This window comes from Pelobates fuscus, chromosome 2, assembly GCF_036172605.1.
Source record: "Pelobates fuscus isolate aPelFus1 chromosome 2, aPelFus1.pri, whole genome shotgun sequence".
Taxonomy (NCBI): Eukaryota; Metazoa; Chordata; class Amphibia; order Anura; family Pelobatidae; genus Pelobates; species Pelobates fuscus.
In genome coordinates this window covers 249,879,808-249,907,616 of record NC_086318.1, presented here as the reverse complement: position 1 = coordinate 249,907,616, position 27,809 = coordinate 249,879,808, and the positions used below count along the sequence as shown (strand labels likewise).

Genomic DNA, 27,809 nt, shown 5'->3' with positions numbered 1-27,809 from the left:
AGTCCTGATCTATAATGCATTGATAAAAATATATAGACACATTTTAAGCATACAATCCCTTTAAACGTGGTGATTATTATAGGCACCACCTCGTGGAAAAAAGTATTGACACTTGAAATGTTAATCCTATAACATAATATCAGTACCTGTTTCGAATTTGGGGAAAACCCAAGAGGCTCTGAGAATAATCATGAAAGTGTTTGTAGAATGACCCTGCTAATCTCACACTAAAACTAACTCGCAGTCACTGCTAGGGTGCCATACAACCCGACACAGAACGTTTACATTCAGCTTTCACACCAACAAAATGGCCGAATTCCATTATGGCGGCGACACACAAAAAAGCACTTCCTTCTTTGCATGTGCAGGGTACCGGAAATATAGGGCGATGCAAGCACGATCCCAGCATGCTTTGCTAAGGGTAGCCATTCATAAACTTGCACATTAAAATTTGGCGGCACTACTGTCACTTGCTTTTGTCTTATTGTAAATGGCAGATATCTGATTTTGATCAGAATATTTCGCAGACGCTGTTGGTTGTTATAGTTCTTGTTTTACACAGTGAGCCCGGGCACCTCCTGCCACTATAGAGAGCCATGGAAGGCATGTTTGCCAAGTTCGTGTCACAGAAGATCAGTAAGACTCGCTGGCGGCCGGTGTCAGCCTCCTCACTGCAGCAACCAGATGTGTTTGCCACTGGCTCCTGGGATAATGAGGTGAGTGGGCAGTATGGGACCCTGATAAATGCCATTAGTTATACAATAAGAGCTTCACATGTGGAGGATTAGAAGACACACCTCCCTGGTGACTATTTACTAAGAACAGTGCCCATTAGACTCAAGCCTCCTTCCCTCTTTTCCATTTGAATGTCAGTCTTTTTTGTTTTTCGAAGCTCCACATTATTTGTATGTTTTGAGTGTATACCAGAGCTGCACTGCAATAATACTCTTGTTCTAACTAACATTTTATTTATATAAATTATTAAAAAGTTATTCCAACCACCATGACAACTTCAGTGATTTGAAGTGGTCATGGTGGTAGGAGTTGTCTGTACATAGTTGCACCCCTGGCATATGTGATTTAGGCAGCCCGGAAACCTGTTCCTGACTGCCTGATATCAATTATGTGCAAAAATTACGTATTTTATCAGCGTGCTGACGACTGATGTAGTGATCTTCTGTTTTGCAGGCAGCGTGCCTGCTAGGGGAAGCATTTAAATGTAAATATCTGATGTAATTAATATAGGTTGGATATTTTGGTAAGATGAACTTTATTATGCTACACATTTTAAGCATTTTTTTTTATTTTTATGAAATACTGATAAAGGCTACCTTGGAATACCAGATACCATAAGACAAAGTAGGGACTACTTTATTATATGGTAAACCTTGAGGTTGACAAAATACAGAGCTCCCAAGTTTTGTCTAATCCCAGCAGCGTCACAAATGACCGCTGTACAATTCAGAATCCGTCTATGGAGGTTCTCACAGGATCCTCCATAGACTTCAGTGTTGTACTCTCACAAGAGTACTGCACTGACATGGCTTCTGCCAACTGGAGCATCCGGAGGCAAAGGGGACAGCAGCATTTAGATGGTGGTCGCGAAGGACAGCCTGAGGTAAGTAAAACACACCTCTCCTGTGCCCCATGGCCACAGGACCCATGTTAAATCTGTCAGGTTTAAAACTCTGTCTATTTCATATGTCAGATCCACATCTTGGGAGATGTTGGGAAATGTCAGTTTCTCAGTTACCTATGGCACGTTATGCATGGACAAGAATATCTGTGGAATGTCTTGCACAGTGGTCCAAGGAGGGGGAGACCTTAAGGTAAGTATATCTCCTTATTTCCAAAATTACTAAGACTTGCTCTTAATCAAAACTGTGAGCGTTTATAAACTTCTGACCACAGTAAATGTGATTAAAATGCTTACAGGAATGGCTAGTGTAATGGTGGTAAGTATAAAACGTACTGCACTTCCTTGTCCAGGATGCTGCTATCACTCCTTATTTGCTTGTGTATTTTTTTCGTAAGGTCTGTAAATGTGCTCTTGTGGTGCCTCCTAAAGCAACATACCACACTCATAAAGAACTTCAGCTTGCTTGAATTGCTTTGTGTCTAGAGTCTGTAACTTTCTTGACAACTTATAATAGTGCAAATTTAAATAAACGGTAACTTATTTAACAAATGGGTAACTGAGTGACCGTTTGGGAGACTTACTTTTGCTCCACAGACCAGGAAGACAGCCAGTAGAGGCTTGCTTAAAGTGGCACTGTCACAATTTCACTGAAATTCCAACTCGGTTAAAAGATTTACTGAGACAAAGTATGGACTACACTTGACCCTGGCCGGTGCTACAGCCATCTTGAAGTATCAATTCCCTCTGTCGTCACCAGTGACAATTGCAGAGATATTCACTGTATTTCGTTGGGTCCTCCATAGAAGCGACCGGAGCGGAAGAGAACCGATGAAAAAAGATGGTGATGCCTGCCCCACACGACCACCTGTGGTGATGTCACCGTCGGGAGTCTTTGCAAGTTATAAAAAGTCCATAGACTGTGACAGTGCTGATTTAACCCTTTTATCAAAACATTGCTGTTTTTTTACAAAACGGCAATGTTTTACATTTAAAGGGTTAAAATTACAGGACCGCTGCACCCAGATCACTTCATGTGATGTAGGTTGTGTCAATCTTAATGTGCTCAACTTTCAACAAAGCGAAAATTATAACTGGTATGCTCTCTGCTAACATAGCCCTCACAGAATATGCAATACTATTGCAGTCATGGAAAGACAAGATAAAACCGTATCGAAATGCATTTCCATGGCAACCATAAATACACACATCTGTTCGGTGAGTCTGAATGGCAGTTGTCTTAATTTTAGCAGTGGCACCTGGATAGGCTTGACTTAGAAACAGGTATTAGAAAATAACGAACATGTACAGTGTAATTCACTAAAATTGTAATTGTAGGAAATTTAAAAATTTAAAATAGCCAAACTGGTTGCTTTCTTAACTTTTTTAAAATTTTTTTTTTTTTTTTTGACATTAGCATTTGAAATTCACTTTGTCTTCCCAACAATTCTCACTTTACTGAATAACCCTGTCTGTCTGATGGGACAGTGTTGTGTAAACAAGAAAATAGGTCTGAAGCAGAGGCTATTTTCCTATTTAAAAAAAAAAAATGTGCAAAAATAGCTCAAGAACATACCGATATAACTTTCATTATTATTGCTTACAATCTGAGTGTTCCTTGGATGTATTCACATATGCAGTAAAAATTTAGATTCACCGTATTTGCTTCCTTTCTAATCTTCAGAGTGTAGATGTTTTAGAAGTAATTCTTAGTAGACTGAAAACTTGTAAAAAACTTGTCTGGGTAACTTGTAGCAAGTTATTGAAGTACTTTTTAATGCCCAAACTAACTCTTTAACTTGTTTTTTACAGGAAAATAAACTATCAATTTGGTCCACTGGTGGTTTTGGAGCTCTAAATACTGAAGAAGACTATCAAGGCGATTTCAAATTGCTGTGTGATATCAGACACAATGGAGATGTCTTGGATATGCAGGTATTTGTTTAGAACAGGGCTGGAGTTTGGGAAAGCCTGGTTTAGAAGAATACAGGGCAGTTTTAGCACATATGTGTTGCTACTTTTATAGACTTCTAAAGGCACTCTATAGTAATAGGAGGATAAAAATCTGAAAAAGTGTTGGCCGCTTTATGATTTCAAACTTAAACTTAATTTCTTAATGTTTTAAAGGAACACGCTAATGTTAGTGTTACAAATACAAGCAAGTATTCCTAACAGAACATACACTTTTTGTATCTTTTGATTAAAACTGGGGCTCTTTCAGCGTGTAATGCTTATACGTTTTACTGCAACTTTTAAAATGCAAAAATGTGAACTAGACTGGTAGCACATAATTGCTGTCCAGCTATTTGAGACTTGGCAAAAGGAGTCAAGCATAAGGTGCTGGCTAGGCAAACCTCTGGTCAAATGGTGTGCGTCAAATGGTGTGGCACCAATCAGGGGGAATTTCCATCGAGGTTTAATATTCCACTCACTTCATAGTACACAGGCCCGGACTGGCCATCGGGCACACCGGGCAAATGCCCGGTGGGCCGCGGTGGCCAGGGGCCGAGGCCGGCAGGGGAAGGTCCCATGATCTCCCCTGCCGGTCTATGCAGGGCCGGCACTATCCGAGCGCCGGCCCCGCTGTGTGCCATGGCGGGCCAGTGAGGAGATCAGAGTTCTCCCTCACCGGCCCACTTAAATAGACCTGCGGCTGGGGAGGGAGAGAGAGGAGCCGGCGGAGCTCTTTCTTGCAGCTCCGCCTGGTTCCTCTCGCGAGATCGGGAGCGTTGCTATGGCAACGCCCCCGATCTCGCGACACTCACCACTGGATCACCAGGGATCGTGTGCGACTGCCGGTCCCCCTCTCCCAGGTACCACCATGCCTGCCCCCCCCCCTCCCAGGCTAAAGGTAAGAAGGGAGGGGGGGATTTAATGCATTCTTAGTTTTTTTTATTTGTTTATATACCCCCCTAGTTTTTTTATTTGTTTATTTACCCCCCTAGTTTTTTACTTGTTTATTTACCCCATTAGTTTTTTATTTATTTATTTACCCCCCTAGTTTTTTATGTTTATTTACCCCCCTAGTTTTTTACTTGTTTATTTACCCCATTAGTTTTTTATTTATTTATTTACCCCCCTAGTTTTTTTATTTGTTTATTTACCCCCTAGTTTTTTTTTTATTTTATTTACCCCCCTTAGTTTTTTTATTTGTTTATTTACCCCCCTAGTTTTTTTATTTGTTTATTTACCCCCCCCCTTAGTTTTTTATTTGTTTATTTACCCCCACCTAGTTTTTTATTTGTTTATTTACCCCCCTAGTTTTTTTATTTGTTTATTTACCCCCCTTAGTTTTATTATTTGTTTATTTACCCCCCTTAGTTTTATTATTTGTTTATTTACCCCCCTTAGTTTTATTATTTGTTTATTTACCCCCGCTCCCCCGGTTTTATTATTTGTGTATTTACCCCCCTTCGTTTTTTATTTGTTTATTTACCCACACAACATTTACACACAGCACTCTCACACACATCACACACAGCACTCTCACACACATCACACAAAACACTCTCACACACATCACACAAAACACTCTCACACACATCACACAAAACACTCTCACACACAACACTCTCACACACATCACACACAACACTCTCACACACAACACTCTCACACACAACACTCTCACACACAACACTCTCACACACAACACTCTCACACACAACACTCTCACACACAACACTCTCACACACAACACTCTCACACACAACACTCTCACACACAACACTCTCACACACACATCATACACAGCACCCACACACACATCACACTCACACAAATCAATCACACACAGCACCCTCACACACACACAACACACACACCACATCCATCACACACACATAATGCACCCCTCACATACACACACAATCCCCCCCCCCCCCCGATACACTGCATCACACACATACACAATACTTCCAAACATATTTATATAATATAGCACCCCTCACACACATACTGCACCCCTAAACACATTACATTCCAGACACACACTACATCATTTACCCAACTCTGGATCAACTACACACATACACACACTAGATCCCTATATACACTCTGAATCCGTTATATACGCACACTCACTAGATCTCCTATACACATTCTGGGTCCTTCAAACACACACTAGACTATATATATATATATATATATATATATATATATTAAATACACAAGATCCAGCGCACTCTCCTATCTACTAAACAGCAACTTCAATGTTGACAGATTTTATTAGTTTGTAAAAGTTTTTTTTAAAAACACCTAATCTAGGCAAAAAAATGGGGATTTAGTTACATTATATGATCATACATTGCATAAGCCTGCCACAACGTCAATGTACCCCATCTTTGGCAGGTCCTACTCTCACAGTCTAATGTCTGCTCTTATGAGATTAACCACTTACTTGGGAAAAAATTCCATCTGAGGCTCTCTGCAGTACAAGGCTAAATAGGGACCTGAGATGAGGCACCTGTAACAGGGAGGGGTGCAGAACCAAGGAGTTGGCTAGACTCCCAAATATATATAGGAAACATGGGGGGATGGTTGCACTCACAACCATCACACATATACACATATACACACACACACACACACACTCTGGATCCCCTATACACACACCAGATTCCTTGTAAGCAAACACATACTACACCCCTAAACACACACTCTCTACAAACACTACATCACCTATAGATAAAAAAAAAATATATATATATTTATATATATATATATATATATATATATATATATTTTTTTTTTTTTTTCCATCTATTTATTCCTTGGCGCAACCTTTCTCTTTCTGTACTGTTTATTCCTTATATAGAGGGTTAGAGGGTTACCCTCTATAAGGTTGCTGCCTGTTCATTATAATTTTAGCGCTAACCTACCACCTTTTTTCTGGACTACATCACCTATACACACACACACACTATAGCCTGTATGCACACACTTGCTACATTCCCCTATACACATTCTCTACAGCCCCTAGCCACATTTGGATTACATTACACCACAAACACAACACACCTAAAACCAACCTTATAACACAATACCACACCACAATCAGCTCACTCTACACACACGTAATACCACAAGCAGGCTCCAAACACATGCACAATACTCTTTCCTGGCATTTTTGTCTCCTGGTATCCATTTATAGAGACACCAGAGACAAGTTGCAAGGAAACACAGTGCAAGCATGTTATTAAATTTGCTTGCGCTGTGCAGAACAAATACAGGGCTTTTTTCTCATGCTAGAGCTCTTCAGCAGAGCTCTGCGCATGGTCTGTCCTGGAAGAGCATTGAACCAACATGCTCACTTTGAGAGGGGGCGTGTTTGTCATTAGTGATGACCAAACACACACCCTCTCTGCCCCGCCCCCTTCTTAGTGGGCCGCTGTGATTAAAAAATGCCCGGGCCGAATTTTCTTCCCAGTCCGGCCCTGATAGTACACCTGTATGCAGTTTTATTTCTGTCTCCAAGATCACTTTTAATAGCACAGATCTACTTTAAGCAGCAACTGTAAGACGTATGGTGTATGTAACAGTATTACAAATTGTATTAATAAATATTTTCCATCCAGGTTCTAGTATACAAGTGCTGAATGTATAAACACAAAATGTTGGATACAAGTGTCCCCTTGTGGTTTTTCTCCTGAAAACATTTGTTGTGTTTTAAAACTTTATTGGAAAAAGCATCTCCTTTTCAAAATACACTTTTAAAATACGCTTTTAGTGACTGGGATACATTGATACACCGTCTCCTAATGTTTTAATGACTTCTCAAAAAGACAAATTGTGTACATTTTAAATTTATGTATCTGTTGTATTGTTTTTCCCAAGGATTGTCTTCTACCAGATTTGTTTAGAAAATTGGATATGCCCAGCTGCTAAACACTAAACTTTTTTTTTTTTTTTTTATGTGTGCATTAGTTTCTAGATAAAGATCGGATTGTAACAGCATCGTCATCTGGAAGCGTTACAATTTTTCGTCACCATCAAAACAACCAGGTAATTTTTTAAAATGCTAGGTTGCCTGAGGAGGTGGCACACAATGAATGTTAATATGCCCTGCTGCTAACAATGGGAAAAAAATCCTTAGATGTATCTTTTGCTTCAGTGTTACTGAAACATGTTCTACAATTTTAATCTTATATTTTTGAAGACATTATCAGAAAAACAGAGATGGGTTCAAGCACACCATCATGTGGGATCAAAAAGCATAGCAGCTCCCTGCACTAGTGTTGTGTGTAGCAATCCAGAAATAGTCTCTGTTGGAGAAGATGGTCGTATAAACCTTTTCAGAGCGGACAGCAAAGAAGTAGTAAGAATAATCGGTAAGTCCTCTCATTGTATTGACATTATGTGATCTGGTTTTATATAATTATCTGTGTCTGCATCTTTAGTATGCATAAATTACATAAGGAAAATTAGTCACTACTTTTCCTTATGTATAGGGGTGAAATTGACAAAACATGAGGAGCTTAACCAAGGTTTTTTTTTTTTTCACTTGTCAAATTAACCCACATTCCATCAGTAAAACGAATTCCACAAAATGACTGCACCCAGATATTGAGATCCAGGAAATGGAAGAAATTATAATAAAGGGAAGTGTTAAGATGAGGAGTATCAGAGCTAGACAAATTCCAGTCGCCAGGTCTCTGGGAATATTGTCCTGGCGCCTGGGATTTATTGACCCGTTCAGCTCCCGAGGCGGGTGGCTGGCGAAGCGGGTGAAGGTGACTAGCCGGCTTATAGCTTATTAAAGCGGCCGGCTAAGGGATACTGGAGGCAGAGAGGGAGCTGTAATCTCCCTGCTCTGCTCTCTTGTGCACCCACCAGTAATGCCAGAATATGATGTCACTCCATTCCTGGGAACACTTAACAGCTCTCTAGGGAGCAGGGAGATGACAGCAGCCTCACTGGACCACCTGGGAAAGCTAAACCACTCCAGCTCTCCCAGAAGTAGGAAGGCTGAGTAGACACATTAGAATAAAGTGTGTGTTTGTGTAATAAATACTCAGAGTAGAGAGCACCAAACTGAGGATAGCGCACCTTAGGGGGTTAAAACTGAATAATAATAAATCATGACTAATAGATACACAGATGGTTAAAGCAGCAATATACAAACACAGCAAACCAGAGTAGAGAGTTCACTTGCTGGCTAACACCAAATCCTGTTGCCAAGGTGAGAAGATAAATCATCCATGGAAAGGTTGTGTCAGTTAAAGGGATACTCCAGGCACCCAGACCACTTGTGCGCATTGGAGTGGTCTGGGTGCCAACTCTCACTACCCTTAACCTGCAACTGTATTTATTGCAGTTTTTATAAACTGCAATAATTGCCTTGCAGGGTTAACTCCTCCTCTAGTGGCTGTCTACTAGACAGCCACTAGAGGGCACTTCCTGATTCATAGCACAGGTTTTCTGTGCTATAGCGTCGCTGGATGTCTTCATGCTGTGTGAGGACCTCCAGCATCGCTAAAATCCCCATAGAAAATCTTTCTCCCCCGCCGGATAATGTGGGCGAACCAAGAAGCAGCGGCAAGGGACATAGTCGCTGCCTCTGGTAAGTCACTGAAGGGGTTTTGACCCCTTCAGCAACCGGGGATGGGAGGGAGAAGGGACCTGTGGTGTCAGGAAAACGGATTGTTTTCCTGGCACTGGAGGGTCTCTTTAAGTCTCTCCTATTGCATCTAGATAAAATGTGCTGTGACTGCTTGATTCGTTCCAATAGCATATAGCAAGATTCATTTATTAGTACTTTACCCACAGTTTAGTTTTTTGGTATTGTGAATGCTTTTGGTTACCTCTATTTTGAGGAGTTAGTTTGTTGATTAAAGTCTTTTGCAGAATTAGAATATCTGTTTTTTTTGTTTTTTGTTTTTTTTAGAATATTTATACTTTTTTCCAACTATAGGAATTGTTTGTTCAATGCTTGTTTGGGAATGGGGGTAGCATTGGCTTCCTTCTGTGGCCTGTATATTTGGTACCTTGTCCCCTTAGGTTAACCAGAGGTGAGGAAATGCGTTTCATTTAATCATTAGTTTTAGAGACTCTTCCCCTTCAAACAGGGTCTCTCTTTTCTTTCTAGATGGTGATGGGTTGCAGATATCTGCATTTTGCCATCTGCTGCCAATTTGAATCTGTCTCTCTTCATTCTTATTTCTGTTTTTACCACAATAATTGACGTAGTGTAGCAAAGAAAGCTCCAAAGGCCTTCTAGATTTCTTGCACAAAATAATTCTACTTTTAATGTTTCAGATGATGCAGACAGCAGTGCTATGCACGCAGTAACATTTCTTCGTACTACTGAGATATTGACTGTGAACTCATTTGGGCAGCTGAAGATGTGGGATTTGAGACAACAAGGCAATGACCCTACCCAGATTTTCTCTGTGTGAGTATGGACAAAGTGCCTTTTTTATCTCTATCCCATTTTGTTTTATTTTTATTGTGCTTTATGCGCACTAAATATCCTACATACCTACTAACGTAGAAAGCCCAGGTCTTGTGCAGCGGTGTAAGGCTGGACACAACCTAAAACCCCAGCTACATAACATTGCCTTCTTACCAGTCAACTTATGCCAGTATTAAACTTCTCAAAAAACACACAAACTTATTTGCTAAGTGCTTACTATCTATGTAAAGGAAACAAACCTCACTTTATTAAAAATGGACACATGAGGAATTCCGAAACATTGATTTTCTACCAAGACTAGCCTGCTAACTAAATTTTTACAGAAACCGCATCTTGGCATGAAAGTAATATTGATCTCATACACTTAGTGTCTTTCACTATCAAGGGCAGTTTTAACTATTTTTATAGTTTTAACTAATATATATATATAAAACTGCCCTTGATACATAAAATGTGAAGCTATCATATTTTTTATTTTTTTTTTTGGTGTAGGTAAGTACACTCCTCATCAAACGTCACAACAGCGTATAGAGATACTCAAAAGCTAAACAGTGGCATGCATAGGGGCACGTTTTATATATGAGAAGCTTAATTTTAATAAACTTGCTGAGTGGGCTAACTTAATGAAAAGCAAGACTATGCAGCAGTACATTCTGACAGTATGAGTAGTCAAGAAAGCATTTAATTAGCTAGTCTGAGATAGACGTTAATGTGACATGCTATGTTTAAAACACATAAAATAATGAAAATAAGAGTATTCAGGTGAGATTCAGGCTAGGCAAACATTTCATAGTATTAGTAAGACTTTTATACATATGAAGAGTAAAAGGCAAGACATGGAGATAACTGAGGATTATATGCTAAAGTATGAGAGCCAATGGACACCGGGTCGCCCCCGCATTCCAGTAGTGGCATTCCGCTCTGCAATATGCATGTGAAATATGGTGATAGAAATCCTAGGTATATAAGAACAAATCATAAGAGTATAAGAGCAAGCGGTTCAACAAGCATTGAAGATGAATTACACGCCGAACACCAACAACATGGCAGCCATGTTGGGTGAATCACAGGTAGCGGACAACGTATCTGACTCAACCTATCCTTGTCAGCGGCTGGAGTGGTGCGTGTACCGGGGTGATCAGGAACTCACGAGAACCAAGTCCTTCCCTCTTCTTCTTCCCCCACATTGTAAGCTATTTGAGTTCATCTAGGAGCACTGTTGGCAGAAACACCAGAGAATTTAATTTGCAAGCCCTGTTTTTAACCCCTTAGTGACCGGAACTTTTTCAATTTTCTTACCGTTAAGGCTCTTTTTATATTTCTGTGGTGTTTGTATTTAGCTGTAATTTTCCTCTTACTCATTTACTGTACCCACACATATTATATACCGTTTTTCACGCCATTAAATGGTCTTTCTAAAGATACCATTATTTTCATTATATCATATAATTTACTATAAAAAAAATTATAAAAGATGATATTTTAAAAAACACTTTATTTAACTTTGACCCCCAAAATCTGTTGCGCATCTAGAACCGCCAAAAAAAAACCACTCGTGCTAAATAGTTTCTAAATTTTGTTCTGAGTTTAGAAATACCCAATGTTAACATGTTCTTAGCTTGTTTTGGAAAGTTACAGGGCAATAAGTACACGTAGCACTCTGCTATTTCCAAACCATTTTTTTTTTTTTTTTTTAAATTAACACAAGTTGCATAGTAACACTGATGTCTGTCTGGAATCCCTGAATAACCCTTCACATGTATATAATTTTTAAAGGACAACAACCTAAGGTATTAAACTTGGGGTATTTTGACTCTTTTCATTCCACCATTTTACCACCAATCTATGCCAAAAAACAAACAAACTTAAGAATACATTTACGGAGAACTTTAGAACCCTAGTGTATTTCAAATGGTGGTATTTTAACACTTTTCATGCACTAATTCTGCCACCAGTCTTTGTCAAAGTTTTGGGTAGTCATTTTTTTTTTCTCACATTGAACTTTAGGCATAGATTTTCAGTTCCTGTTATGTGTTACTGCCAAAAAAAAACAACCCAATATGTGTACAGCAACATCTCCCAGGTACAACAGGGCCCCCAATGTTCGGGTTTTATGGGTTTTTGCAAATTTACAGGGGTCAAATGTAGGGCTTTTCCATGTCTGCAAGTTGAAATTTGCCAGATTGGTTTGCTGGGCCTATGTTGCCTTTGAGACTGTATAGCAGCCCAGGAATGAAAATTAACTCCATCATGGCATACCATTTGTAAAAGTAGACAACCCAGGGTATTCAAAATGGGGTATGTCCAGTCTTTTGTAGTAGCCACTTAGTCACAAACCCTGGCCAAAGTTAGCGTTCATATTTGTTTTTTGCATTTATTTTATTTACACAAAAACTGCACTTTTACTGGTGATTTCATCGTCGTGATAAGTTTTACTGTTTTAAACACTAATGTGTTCAGCGAAGTCTCCCGAGTATAACAATACCTCCCATGTACAGGTTTTATGGTGTTTTGGAAAGTTACAGAGCTTGCCCAATTCAGTTTGCTGGGTCCTTGTTGCCTTTTTGAGACCATATGGTAGCCCAGGAATGAAAATTAACTCCATCATGGCATACCATTTGTAAAGGTAGACAACCCAGCGTATTCAAAATTGGGTATTTCCAGTCTTTTGTAGTAGCCACTTAGTCACAAACGCTGGTCAAAGTTAGCGTTTTTATTTATTATAAATATTTTTTTTGATTATTTCTATTATATAAATTGAAAAAAAATGATATATATTTATTAAAAAAAATCACAAATCAAAACGCTAACTTTGGCCAGCGTGTTTGGCTACTGGAAAAACCCTATTTGCAATACTCTGGGTTGTCTACATTTAATATTGAGTGTGTGTGTGTGTGTGTGTGTGTGTGTGTGTGTGTGTATATATATATAGGTATGGTATGGTATGGTATGGTATGGATCGTGTGTGTGTGGCATAAGCCCCACCCATTTCTGTGACGCTAACGCCGTTGCCATGGTAGCGCGGTATATCGAAAACGGCTACCTGGCAACATATAGTGATACTAACAATCTTCCACAACACCGTGTTGTTTAACTTCAATAGGTGACAGCTTAAAATATAAGCACACAGCTATTATATAATTCTATCAGGACAGAAAGTGCAGTGCAACTGAAATATACATGTTAACTGTTATTGTAAATACTACATATATGGTGCATAGTTCAGCAGTGAATACATTTAGCCGTAATATGTGGTGCCTCATAATATTAATGTTAATGTTTTAAAGTGACTTTCCAAAAGTGCCATACAAATATAAAGTGCCTAACATTAAAAAAAGTGCTTAACCCCTTAAGGACACGTGACATGTGTGACATGTCATGATTCCCTTTTATTCCAGAAGTTTGGTCCTTAAGGGGTTAAGTGACTATCGCTCAAGTGACATGGTAACTACATATGTTAAAGTGCAAAGAAAGACTCTTCAAAAAAAATCTGTCATCCAAGTATTATAAACACGGAGTATATAGGGTTCTACTAAGGTTGAGAGCTTAAAGGTGTATATATACATCACTTCTTTGTAAAGGACTAGGGGATAATCTCTGTTTAGAAGTCCCTAACTTCTCCTGCTAACTTATATGGTATGCCATATCCAAATACATATTTAGTTAGCACCTCCAAATAAACTACTACCTATGCAGTGTACAACTAACTATAAAAATAACTAATTACAGTATAAAACTATTTGCAAGCTAGGGCTAAGCGAAATACTTTGATATCACAGGAAGGAATGCAGAGACAGGGATTCATTTAACCCTCTAGGGGATACGGTGTCCAGTTCGTGTATCCAGAACGTTTCCTTGTTAAGGAGCATCTTCCCCCCGGTCATCACCTACTCTCTGTTCCTGTACGTCGAGTTGTCTGGTTACAATTAAATGTCTGTTAGTCCACCCTTTGTACAGCGCTACGGAATCTGATGGCGCTATATAAATAATAAAATAATAATATATATATATATATATATATATATTCCCATGCACTCACGCTACAAAAATAGTCCAATGCCGGGCGCAATGCCAGAGCTCCAGAAAATGTAAAATCCAACAAGAAAGGCTGCTCTCCGGACTTTAAAACGAAAAATGTATTAGATAATGTTAAAAATAACGACCAACGTTTCGGTCCCCGTTCGGGACCTTCTTCAGGGTCAAAAAGTACAACAAGACAACTAAATATTATACACAAAAGACAATATATACCATAATAATCAATAAAGCCACTCATCCAGGTGTGCTCCAGTTCGTTCCCACCGGCACCTAGTGCACTTCCGGGTATGCGCGCGCATCAATATGCGTCCCGCCCCCTCAGCTTACGGGCCTACGTATCAACAAACACTCCGCTCATATAAATAAGGGCAGTGATCGAGACGGGAGGTATACTAGAATTTAGGTGAAAAAGCATAATAGTGCATCGTGCAGAAAACAGTCATATGAGACAAATGAGAAGATCAAGCTGAAAACAGCTGTAATTAGTGTATAGCACTGGACAAGCATTAATACATATCACCCAATGCCCTGGTGACATACAGGTTAACCCCAAGGGAAAGTGTTGCTACAGTGAATAAAAACTGTGCCATATTTATTTGAGTCATATAAAGTGCTACTAGTAATATAAAGTGCAAGAAATATCATTAAAGTGATAATGTGCAATACTATAAAGTGCATAAAGGACAAAAGTACAATATACTTTCTATATATATGACAAAATAAAAACACATACATATAACAACAACTCCTGTTCCTATCTTATACAAATAAATATTTGCATGAAAATTAAAAACAATAATGACTGGCTGATAACCTTTATATAAAAGAATGATAAGTAATGTTTTTGTTCAACCTCATAGGAGCCACCGTGTTTAATTTAGTGATGCCAACGGGTGCTTTTTGTCCAAAAAGTGTTGGGCAACTGGCTTATCTGATAATCCATCTCTATAAACTAATCTGATGCTTGAACGATGGCCTCTGATCCTTTCGCACAGTTGTGCCTCCGTCTTACCCACATAATGAAGTCCACACGGGCAGACTAATTTAGATACAACAAACTGGGTCTTGCAGGTAATGGTGTGTCTTATATCATATCTTATTGGTGTGTGGATGATTGAATTTCTTCGCTGGAATCATGTGTCCACATGTCACACACCATAGACAACGCACACTCCCTCGTATGTTACATTTGACTGTCCCAGAGTAGCCATCGACTGAATCAGTATGCACCAGTATGTCTCTAAGACTTTTGTTCTTCTTATAACAAATGAGTGGTCTTTCCTTAAAAATCTTTGGCAGTGTATCGTCCGCTGAAATCATCTTCCAGTTTTCCTTAACAATAGCTGATACCCAGCTAGATGAATTATGGAAAGTCATCGGGAAAACCAATCTTTGTCCAGGTGTCATTCTTGGGCACACCGGAGCCAAACGAGCTTTCAACAGTGCATCATCCAACACCTGAACATCATACCCCCTTTCCAAAAACTTCTGGGTCATGACCCCGAGTTGTATCTCAGCCTTGTCTTCATCAGAATTATTCCGGATCACCCTCTGGAATTGAGCCTTCGGGATCGACCTTTTCAAAGCGGCGGGATGCGCACTTTTAGCATGCAACAAAGTGTTGCGGTCTGTTGGCTTAGAAAATAACGTGTACTGGACGTTATTATTACCATAAGGAAGTTCCAAATCCAAAAATTGAATACTGTCTTCACTGATGTTCGCTTTAAATCTTATAGGGAGCGGGAGCAAATTCAACTCTTCAACCATGGTAACCGCTTCCCTACGTGTACCCCGCCAAATAATTAGAAGATCTATATAGCGGTAGTATCCGATCACATCCTGGTAAGGGATTAAAATATGAGTGGTTTCATATACATACATACATGTACGCATTAGCGTACATGGGGGCCATCGCTGACCCCATAGATGTCCCAGCTACCTGTAAGTACCATAGATCTTCAAATCTAAAATGGTTGTTGTAAAGAATTAGAGACAGCAGTTCCAACACAAACTCAACAGGTGGTCCCTGATAGATGGGGGATCCACTCAACACTTGTCTCATTGCTTCAATGCCCCCTATATGGGGGATAACCGTGTACAGGCTTTTAACATCCATAGTAATAAAGATTGGAGCGGTGTTGTTGAAATCCAAAGCTTTAATTCTGTGTAACAATGTTTGCGTATCTTTGATGCATGTATGTAACTGTTCAACTGGTCCCTTGAAGATGAAGTCCAGCCATTGTGCTATGGGTTCTAGAATGCCATCAATAGCCGAGACAATGGGCCGGCCAGGGGGTCTGTTCATATCCTTATGTATCTTAGGGATACTGTAAATGATCGGAGTACGGGGGGATTGTTTGTTCAAGAATCTATACAGATCGAGGCTAATGAAGTCCGCTCTGAGGCCCATCTCTAATAAGTCCACAATCTTCCTTTGAATATCCAGGGTAGGGTCACCCGGAAGGAGGCAGTAAATATTCGCATCCCGGACCTTTTCAAAGCGGTGGGATGCGCACTTTTAGCATGCAACAAAGTGTTGCGGTCTGTTGGCTTAGAAAATAACGTGTACTGGACGTTATTATTACCATAAGGAAGTTCCAAATCCAAAAATTGAATACTGTCTTCACTGATGTTCGCTTTAAATCTTATAGGGAGCGGGAGCAAATTCAACTCTTCAACCATGGTAACCGCTTCCCTACGTGTACCCCGCCAAATAATTATCTATTTGACATGAATGAATTTCTAATACTAGCTGAAACCCATACAATGAATGCTGAAACTTTGCAATTTACACCTGAAGATGCAGCCCAAATCTTATGGGAACAGACAAGTCAGGAATTACCCAATCAGACTACATCAAGGGATATTTACTTCAAGCTGTTACACCTGCATAATGAATTATGATCTACACGGCTTGTTTCTGTCGGATTACTTTAAAGCCAAAATGATTCCACGTGGCTTTAGATTATTGAGTATACCATCTATTGGGAGACAGAAAGCAACAGTTTGTAGCGATTGGACACATGTATTGAACAAAGCCTCATTTGACCTGATGCTTATCACCATTAAGGATGTAAAGAGTGATCTGTTGGAAGTTAAGCAACAAATTCTCACAATGGAAACTGAACAAGCAGTTTTGTTAGCCTCTGCTGAGGGATTAAAGTTACAGCAGCAACTTAAGGTTGAGCTCTTGAAATCTAAGAACAAATTGGTGAGATTTAAGAAACAGAAATTCGAAATGGTCCAACAGGATTATAAGGACCATCGTGTTTACAGGTGGCTATCAGGGGACCGTCCAAGACCTAGATGTTTCCGTAAAAGGATTGTCTGTCCGAAGGTCACAACGATTGACGTGACCTCTGGGGAATCGATGTCTGAAAATGAGACCCCCAGCGAAGTTCCACCTTTTTTAGGTCAGACAGAACCTGGCACTGTCACCAGGAGCAAGGTCAGAGGCGAAGATCATACAGTGAGTACAGAGTTGTTTCAGATGGGTAGGAACATGAGACTTAAAGAATTTTTTTCATACCACTCACAAAGATAAAATACAGAGCATGTCCACAGGGTCAGAGAAATTCAGAGTGAAATCTACCTTTGACCCTCAATCTACCAGAGCATCTATTAAGACTTTCTTGACAACTACTTCCAAGATGACACAGGACGTTTTTTCTAAATCTCATAAGTTACATAACATCTCCAAGAAAGAGCGCTTAATGCTCAAGAGCCTTGCTCAGGACCATTCTATAGTTATTCGCCCAGCGGATAAAGGAGGAGGAATAGTCCTCATGAACTATTCTGATTATGCTGAGGATTTGAAACAGCAACTCCGGGATGCGAATATTTACTGCCTCCTTCCGGGTGACCCTACCCTGGATATTCAAAGGAAGATTGTGGACTTATTAGAGATGGGCCTCAGAGCGGACTTCATTAGCCTCGATCTGTATAGATTCTTGAACAAACAATCCCCCCGTACTCCGATCATTTACAGTATCCCTAAGATACATAAGGATATGAACAGACCCCCTGGCCGGCCCATTGTCTCGGCTATTGATGGCATTCTAGAACCCATAGCACAATGGCTGGACTTCATCTTCAAGGGACCAGTTGAACAGTTACATACATGCATCAAAGATACGCAAACATTGTTACACAGAATTAAAGCTTTGGATTTCAACAACACCGCTCCAATCTTTATTACTATGGATGTTAAAAGCCTGTACACGGTTATCCCCCATATAGGGGGCATTGAAGCAATGAGACAAGTGTTGAGTGGATCCCCCATCTATCAGGGACCACCTGTTGAGTTTGTGTTGGAACTGCTGTCTCTAATTCTTTACAACAACCATTTTAGATTTGAAGATCTATGGTACTTACAGGTAGCTGGGACATCTATGGGGTCAGCGATGGCCCCCATGTACGCTAATGCGTACATGTATGTATGTATATGAAACCACTCATATTTTAATCCCTTACCAGGATGTGATCGGATACTACCGCTATATAGATCTTCTAATTATTTGGCGGGGTACACGTAGGGAAGCGGTTACCATGGTTGAAGAGTTGAATTTGCTCCCGCTCCCTATAAGATTTAAAGCGAACATCAGTGAAGACAGTATTCAATTTTTGGATTTGGAACTTCCTTATGGTAATAATAACGTCCAGTACACGTTATTTTCTAAGCCAACAGACCGCAACACTTTGTTGCATGCTAAAAGTGCGCATCCCGCCGCTTTGAAAAGGTCGATCCCGAAGGCTCAATTCCAGAGGGTGATCCGGAATAATTCTGATGAAGACAAGGCTGAGATACAACTCGGGGTCATGACCCAGAAGTTTTTGGAAAGGGGGTATGATGTTCAGGTGTTGGATGATGCACTGTTGAAAGCTCGTTTGGCTCCGGTGTGCCCAAGAATGACACCTGGACAAAGATTGGTTTTCCCGATGACTTTCCATAATTCATCTAGCTGGGTATCAGCTATTGTTAAGGAAAACTGGAAGATGATTTCAGCGGACGATACACTGCCAAAGATTTTTAAGGAAAGACCACTCATTTGTTATAAGAAGAACAAAAGTCTTAGAGACATACTGGTGCATACTGATTCAGTCGATGGCTACTCTGGGACAGTCAAATGTAACATACGAGGGAGTGTGCGTTGTCTATGGTGTGTGACATGTGGACACATGATTCCAGCGAAGAAATTCAATCATCCACACACCAATAAGATATGATATAAGACACACCATTACCTGCAAGACCCAGTTTGTTGTATCTAAATTAGTCTGCCCGTGTGGACTTCATTATGTGGGTAAGACGGAGGCACAACTGTGCGAAAGGATCAGAGGCCATCGTTCAAGCATCAGATTAGTTTATAGAGATGGATTATCAGATAAGCCAGTTGCCCAACACTTTTTGGACAAAAAGCACCCGTTGGCATCACTAAATTAAACACGGTGGCTCCTATGAGGTTGAACAAAAACATTACTTATCATTCTTTTATATAAAGGTTATCAGCCAGTCATTATTGTTTTTAATTTTCATGCAAATATTTATTTGTATAAGATAGGAACAGGAGTTGTTGTTATATGTATGTGTTTTTATTTTGTCATATATATAGAAAGTATATTGTACTTTTGTCCTTTATGCACTTTATAGTATTGCACATTATCACTTTAATGATATTTCTTGCACTTTATATGACTCAAATAAATATGGCACAGTTTTTATTCACTGTAGCAACACTTTCCCTTGGGGTTAACCTGTATGTCACCAGGGCATTGGGTGATATGTATTAATGCTTGTCCAGTGCTATACACTAATTACAGCTGTTTTCAGCTTGATCTTCTCATTTGTCTCATATGACTGTTTTCTGCACGATGCACTATTATGCTTTTTCACCTAAATTCTAGTATACCTCCCGTCTCGATCACTGCCCTTATTTATATGAGTGGAGTGTTTGTTGATACTGTTGCCTGGGAGATGGGGTACCCGATACGTAGGCATGTAAGCTGAGGGGGCGGGACGCATATTGATGCGCGTGCATACCCGGAAGTGCACTAGGTGCCGGCGTGAACGAACGGGAGCACATCTGGGTGACCTGGGTTTTATTGATTATTATGGTGTATATATTGTCTTTTGGTGTATGTATATATAAATCTTTTTTTTTGTTTTTTAACTTTTATCACTAGCAGGGGGACTGCCTGTCAGTTCAGGCATTCCCCCTGCTGGCAGCACTATGGACATCTATTGCAGTTATGTGACCGCTCTTAGGGGTCCTTATTTGCAGAGGGGGACTCAGAAGAAGACCGATCGGTAAGTACATGGGGAGGGAGGGTAGGGGTTAATTTCTTTTTACATTTTTTTTAAATTTTATTTTAACTGAGTGCCTCGGCATCGAGGCATCATGCAATTACCTTAGAGTGGCTAAAAGCGATCACGATCACTTTCAGCGCTCAAATTTGCAGCGGACATATCCGGTACGTCTGCGGTTCTTAAGGACCGTTTTTTTCGGACATACCTGATACGTTCGTGGTTGGGAAGGGGTTAAACCTGTTACTTTCCAAAACCCCATAACATCTGTATATGGGGGTTGGGAACTGATGTATTTTTAAGGCATTGCTGAACACAAATATGAGCATTTTAGAGCAGTAAACGTACAATGACTATTATATCGTGAAAAATGAAATACCAACTTTGGCCAGGGTTTGTGACTAAGTGGCTACTAAAAAAGACTGAGCATACCCCATTTTCAATACCCTGGGTTGAAAACTTTTGCAAATGGTATGCCATGATAGGGGAATTTCTCATTCCTGGGCTGCCATATGGTCTCAAATGCAACACAGGCCGTCAAATCAATCTGGCAAATAACAATATGCAAAATCTGAAATGGCCAAGCTCTTTATTTGACCCTGTAACTTTCCAAAACACCATGAAACCCAAGCATGGGGGGTATTCTTGTACATCACAGCATACAAAATATGTGTGCTTTATTTCAGAAAAATCTAAGGATATTATGACATTCACAGTTGAAATGACATCTAGAACTTGGATAATAACATTTCTTAATTTCTTACGCTTGTCTAGATTTTATACATATTAAATAGTGTACCTGATGTGAAATAAAAATCCCTTTTTCTCATGAGCAAAATTATATATAGTAAGTGTGGGTACACTTAATATGAAAGCGGTAAATTATGATTGAACAGACATACAGGTGATACTCGAAAAATTAGAATATTGTGCAAAAATTCATTTATTTCTGTAATGCAACATAAAAGGGGAAACTAATCTGTGAGAGACGAATTACATGCAAAGCAAGATAGTTCAAGCCGTGATTTGTCATAAGTGCGATGATCATGGTTTACAGCTCATGAAAACCCCAAATCCACAATCTCCGTAAATTAGAATATTACATGCAATCAATAAAACAAGGAGTGTACATAGAACAATATCGAACCTCTGAAAAGTATAAGCAGGCATATGGACTCATTACTTGGTTTGGGCCCCTTTTGCAGCAATTACTGCCTCAATGCGGCGTGGCATGGAAGCTATCATCCTGTGGCACTGCTGTGGTGTTATGGAAGACCAGGATGCTTCAATAGCTGCCTTCTGCTCTTCTAAATTGTTCGGTCTCATGTCTCTCATTTTTCTCTTGGCAATGCCCCATAGATTCTGCGGTTCAGGTCAGGTGAGTTTGCTGGCCAATCAAGCAAAGTAATCCCACGGTCATTGAACCAGGCTTTGGTGCTTTTGGCAGTGTGGCCTGGAAAATGAGGTCCACATCCCCATAAAGCTAGTCTGCAGAAGGAAGCATGAAGTGCTCCAAAATCTCCTGGTAGATGGCTGCGTGGACCCTGGACTTAATAAAGCACAGTGAACCAACACCAGCAGATGACATGGCTCCCCAAATCAACACAGACTGTGGAAACTTCACACTGGACTTCAAGCATTTTGCAGTGTGTGCCTTCATTCTTCCTCCAGACTCTGGGTCCTTGGTTTCCAAATGAGATGCAAATGTTGCTCTCATCAGAAAAGAGGACTTTGGACCAATGAGCAAGAGACCAGGTCTGGGACGCTTCTGACGTTGTTTGTTGTTCAGGAGTGGCTTGACAAAAGGACTACGACATCTGAAGCCCATGTCCAGGATCCGTCTGTGTGTGTGGTGGCTCTTGATGCACTGACTCCAGTCTCAGTCCACTCCTTGAATTGCCTTTTCCTGACAATCCTCTCCAGGCTGCATTCATCCCTGCTGCTTGTGCACCTTTTTCTTCCACACTTTTCCCTTCCACATAACTTTCTATTAATGTGCTTTGATACAGCACTTTGGGAACATCCAACTTCCTCCGCAATTACCTTTTTGAGGCTTTCCCTCCTTATGGTTTTCTGCAAAACTGTCAGGTCAGCAGTCTTCCACATGATTGTAATTCCTACTGAACCAGACTGAGAGACCTTCTGAGAAAGGCTCAGAAACCCTTTGCAGGTGTTATGACTTACTTGGCTGATTAGAGTGGGACACTGTAAGCCTAGAATATTGCACCTTTTCACAATATTCTAATTTACTGAGATTGTGGATTTGGGGTTTTGTAAGCCATAATCATCGCACTTATGACAAATCACGGCTTGAACTATCTTGCTTTGCGTGTATTGCGTCTATCTCGTATATTAGTTTCCCCTTTTACGTTGCATTACTGAAATAAATGAACTTTTTCACGATATTATAATTTTTCGAGTATCACCTGTATAGTTCAGATTCTAGGTTTTGTTTTGGTTCAGAACTTGGACCATTGCATATGTTAGTCTTCAAGAACCTTATGCTTTTTGACCTTACCATAAAAAAAAAGTCTAGATTTTTTTTTCTTGTTAATTATGTAAATAAAAAATAAATTGATTTGCTGAAAATAAATGTATAGTTAATATAGTGTCCCCTCTTCCCCACATTTACAGGACGGGTGACCGAATTCCCTTGCACTGTGTTGACAGACACCCCAGCCAGCAGCATATTGTTGCAACAGGTGGACAAGATGGCATGCTATGTATATGGGACGTTAGACAAAGCCGCATGCCAATATCTCTGTTGAATGCTCATGAGGCAAAAAGTAAGGATAAATGATTTATTTACAATGTAGAGTTAATAGCCTGTGTTCAAATAGGACTAGAGTCACATGTAAAGGAGTGCTGCAAAGCACCATAACTGCTTTACACTATTGTGCTTAGGTTATATTCAAAGTAGCCTCACTCTTCACCCCTCTCTCTAATGTAAGATTTGTTTAATTTTGTCTGGAGTGGTTGTAAACCAAACCCTGGCCTACTTTTAATACTTGATGAAGTGATGCATTATACTGAATAACCACAATATAGGTTCCTTACTTATTTGATTTGTTTCTGAACGTGCAGTGTGGGAAATCCATTTCCATCCTTCAAAACCAGATCACTTATTCACCTGTTCAGAAGATGGTTCTTTATGGCATTGGGATGCCTCAACTGAGATTATAGAAAAGCCTTCCTTCCTTGGTGAGTATACAAAACTGAAAGATACTCTGTATGGTTTATTCTCTAAATATTAAATTGTAGTAAATGGATAATAAATTGCAAAATTTACTCTAAAAAAAGCAAGTGGGTTGGGAGATCATAAAAAATCTCCATTGAGTTTTAGTATTTGTTTGAGGCAGCGTCAGACTCTACCTTCTGAAGCCAGAACTAAACAGACTACAGCCTAGTACTGAGAGTGTGAAAGGACCACTCCACACTTAAGGTGGGAAAAAAACCTACTGTGTAATAAATATACTCCCAATGAATAAATACATGTAGGGGGGCGGGGCCTGGCCGCCGAGCTGGATGGACGTGGGGCATCTCAGCTCCTCTGTGAAACCCTAATATCCAGCTCAAAATTACTCTCTCCCCCCTAAAGAACACCACACAGCAGCTACTAGAAGGCAAAGGGGACCCAAGCACAACTGTCGGTGTACATACTGACCCCCGTCCTACCGGCGAGGCTGACTGCTGGGCAGCTGGGACTGCGGCCTGCCGTGAGGCTGTGGTGGGGGATGCGGCCGGTCTCCCGCGCTTAGTCCGGCAGGACCCCCCATGCAGCTACCGAGGGCCCCGTTCTCCTGGACCCCACCGGGGATGCAGCGAACACTCAAGCCACTTAAGTGGCGGAAACACAAACCCGAGACCGCATGGCAAAAATCAAGATGGCCGCCTCGCCTACAATAAGCCTAAGAACAGAGGCGGTCACAGCAGAGCAACGGCGGGGCTGTCTAGCCCGGAGGGAGCAATCCAGAGCAAAGTTTTAAGTGCACTGCTCGCAACCTTGCTAAGCCATCAGACCCACTACAGCAAGCAAACGTAGCAGATCATCCACCCTCCTTCGAGGTCTGAAGCCTGTCAGGTACTTACCCCTCCTGCCGCTCCACCAATCACATCAAAGCCCCACTCTTCTTCTGGGCTGGGGGCCCGCAGGGAGGGACATCCAGACACCTGTCCATATACCCCTGGGAGAAACCGAGTCACAGAGACCCTGAGGGCTCAAGATTCAGCCTCTTGGAGAAAGCAGGACTATGGACACAAGGCACAAGCCCTCACCAGAGCTCGAGTTGTGGAGTAACACAGTTATTCATAAAAAGTGTACCTCATGATTTAAGTTTATATGCCTCACGACCTCTCTCACACTGTTGTCTACCCAGTGGTACTAATACACAATCACATTGTCAGCTAGAGTAGCCTGTTGATTGATATATTCTAATCTCTCTTCCCTGACAAGTCTTTGCTTATCATTTTGTTTTGTGCTACTATAAAAAAAGTGCAGTACATGCAACTAAACTACTACAAATGCAGACCATAAAAAAGTGCAAGTACTAACATACCCCTGATTATTGAAAATGTTACGTAAAAGCATGTGGACTGCCTTTGGGGTACCCCATGCGTGTTGTTATCTCTTTTGCACTGCAAAAATAAAGAATATAAAAATAAATACATGTATGTTTTTATGTATGTATTAATTTGGAGTATAGACTAAAACAGCTTGCAAAAGCTGCCATTCTTATGACTGCAGCCTTTGTAAGCCCTCCTATTTTTCACAGAAAGTCAATTGTCCAATCAGAAGCTTCTCATAGAGATGCCTCTGTTCCATTCTATTTCAGGTGTCTTGCCTCCCCCTCTTCAATCTGTGTCAAAGCCTCCCCGTGTGTCAAATCTTTCTTCCTGTCCTCCCTGTGTCAGAGCCTCCGCTCTCCTCCTCACCTGCTGATTGGTGGGTAGAGGATATTTAGTTTCCTCTACCTGGACTGATTGGATATGAGAACCCTTCCTCTCAGTCTGGGTAGAGGAAACTAAAGATCCTCTACCCACAGATGGGCAACTAAAGGTCAGCAGGCAGGGGAAAGAGTCTAACACAGGAATGGTAGATGGGACAGAAGGTGCAAGAACTGACAGGCAGGAGGGGAGTGCTTCCCCCTCCTGCCTGTTACCCGGGCAGTTCTTGCAGCCAGTATTGTAAGGCAGGCAAGCTCTGTTAGAATGTGCCTGCTATTTCTGTTAGCTCAGGTGTTTATTTTTTAGATATAAAAGTGCTAATTTCACAAAATTGGCACTTTTATAAATGGGTCTTTTAAAGGGATACTCCACATCGCTATTCAGCAAGCTGAAGTGCTCATTTAAGTCTCCTCTCATAGTAGTGTTTGCTCAGCTTTTTCCTTAACCTAGCACAAAGAGGTGAGATACGAGTTTGCTTTATCATGAAGGGCTGACAGAGCTGTACAGTATTTTAGAATTTGGCCTTCCGGAAGACAGCCCCATTACTTAGATTAAGCCTTATCTATCCATCTTAGCCCAATACTAAGATGGGCCCCAAAATCTAATGTCGTCTTTCTTCTAAAGTCTTCTTTTCTTTTGCTTCCCCCGCCCCCATACCATTACATTCTGACGTTACTATTAAAATTTTAAAAAACACCCAATTTACAAAAGTATGACAGAAAAACAAATAAATTCAAGTGAGCCACTCTATTGCTCTAAGTGATTAACTGAAATAGCAAATACTGGAAAATTTTCCTTTTTTACATTTAGTCTGTAATAGCATAAGATTTTAAAGGAATACTCCAAGCACCATACCCACTGCAGCTCTCTGTAGTGGTTATAATGCCAGGAATACCTTGGCGCCCATCCAGAGTAATTTGTCAAACTATTTAAGAATGGCTTGACATCTTACCTCTGCATCCTGCAGCTGAACTGCCTTATTTCAGTTTTTCCTGCAAGGAGATTCCAGTTAGCTGTACTGAGCTGTGCAGAGCAGCTTGTATTGGCTGAGAGCATAAGCTTGGCACACTCAGCCAATGTAGCAGTTATGGTGCTTGGAGCATTCTTAAATACTTGCAAATAATTTTAAATTCTGTTGATAAAATAATTGTCTATTTCTCCACAGGAGGAAGAAACACATCTCATATGTCCCGTAGCACTATTACACCATCTAATACTTGGCTCAGCAGTGATCCCACAAAGAGCCACTTGGAAATAACTGATCTTCTTCCCAACTCCACTCTCTCTGTGAACAGCCTGGACGTTTTAGGAGAATTCCTGGTTTGTGGAACAGATGCAGAAAATATATGTGTGACCAGGCGACATTTTTCATGAACTTGATTATTGAAAAAAAAAATCGAAAAAAATGTGTATATATACTTATGCAGCTGTAAAATTACAATATATTATTGCTTTTCTGTAACCCAGTTTATGGATTTATGGATAAATATTTGACTTTTTCCTTCTAAGCCTACTTTTGTTCCGGTTAAATGCAATGGTTTATTTACTGATAACAACGAGCAAGAATGTTATCATTGGATCAAACTTTGTGTTATTCAGAACCCAAGAGTGAATCAATACAGACAAGATGAGAACAAGACCAACTGTCCCATGTTATTTTATTGAATATTATACATCAATCACTCTTCAAATATATATTTTTCCATTGTTAGGTTATCCCTCCTGAACTAGGATTCAAGTCAAAAATGATAAGACAGATGCTTTATCCACCTGTTTTACATTGAATTGTAAACATTATAAATGACATCACAAATGTGCAATTTGGTGGTCGTGTGTATGTATATATAAAATACATTGTTAAACACAGCTCTGCACATACCAAACAAGCTATATGACTTGCTTTTGCCTAATAAATTCCACTTAAATATATGGATTCCTTGGCCAGTAGATCTGCTGTACACAACTGCTTTTAAGCCCTTAGTGACCAGACCGCTTTACAATTTTCTTACCATTAAGGACCAAGGCAGTTTTTAAATTTCTGCAGTGTTTGTGTTTAGCTGTAATTTGCGTCTTACTCATCTACTGTACCGACACACATTATATACCGTTTTTCTCACCATTAAATGGTCTTTTTAAAGATACCATTATTTTCATCATTTCATATAATTTAGTATTAAAAAAAAAAAAAAACTTTTTCAAACTTTTGGACCCCAAAATCTGTTGCGCATCTACAACTGCCAAAAAACACCCGTGCTTAAATAGTTTTTCAATTTTGTCCTGAGTTTAGAAATACTCAATGTTAACATGTTCTTATGTTATAGGGCTATAAGTACAAGTAGCACATTGCTATTTCCAAACCATTTTTTCCCCCCCAAAAAAATGTAATGTTACATTGTAACACTGATATGTCAGGAATCCCTGAATGAAGAAAATTTCACCATACTTACCGTAATTTTCTTTTCCTGGATATATCC

At 40.1% G+C, this 27,809-nt stretch overlaps 1 protein-coding gene across 1 annotated transcript; it reads left to right on the top strand.

Moving 5' to 3' along the window:
• Window positions 1-405: 405 nt before the first annotated feature.
• On the top strand, window positions 406-27,151 carry NUP43 (nucleoporin 43). The gene is made up of 9 exons (XM_063443335.1): window positions 406-421; window positions 563-716; window positions 3,449-3,571; window positions 7,562-7,639; window positions 7,794-7,965; window positions 9,893-10,028; window positions 23,026-23,177; window positions 23,476-23,592; window positions 26,501-27,151. Exons 2-9 carry the CDS (start codon window positions 597-599, stop codon window positions 26,707-26,709), a joined length of 1,107 nt encoding a protein of 368 aa, XP_063299405.1. The 5' UTR covers window positions 406-421; window positions 563-596; the 3' UTR covers window positions 26,710-27,151.
• The last annotated feature ends 658 nt before the right edge of the window (window positions 27,152-27,809 follow it).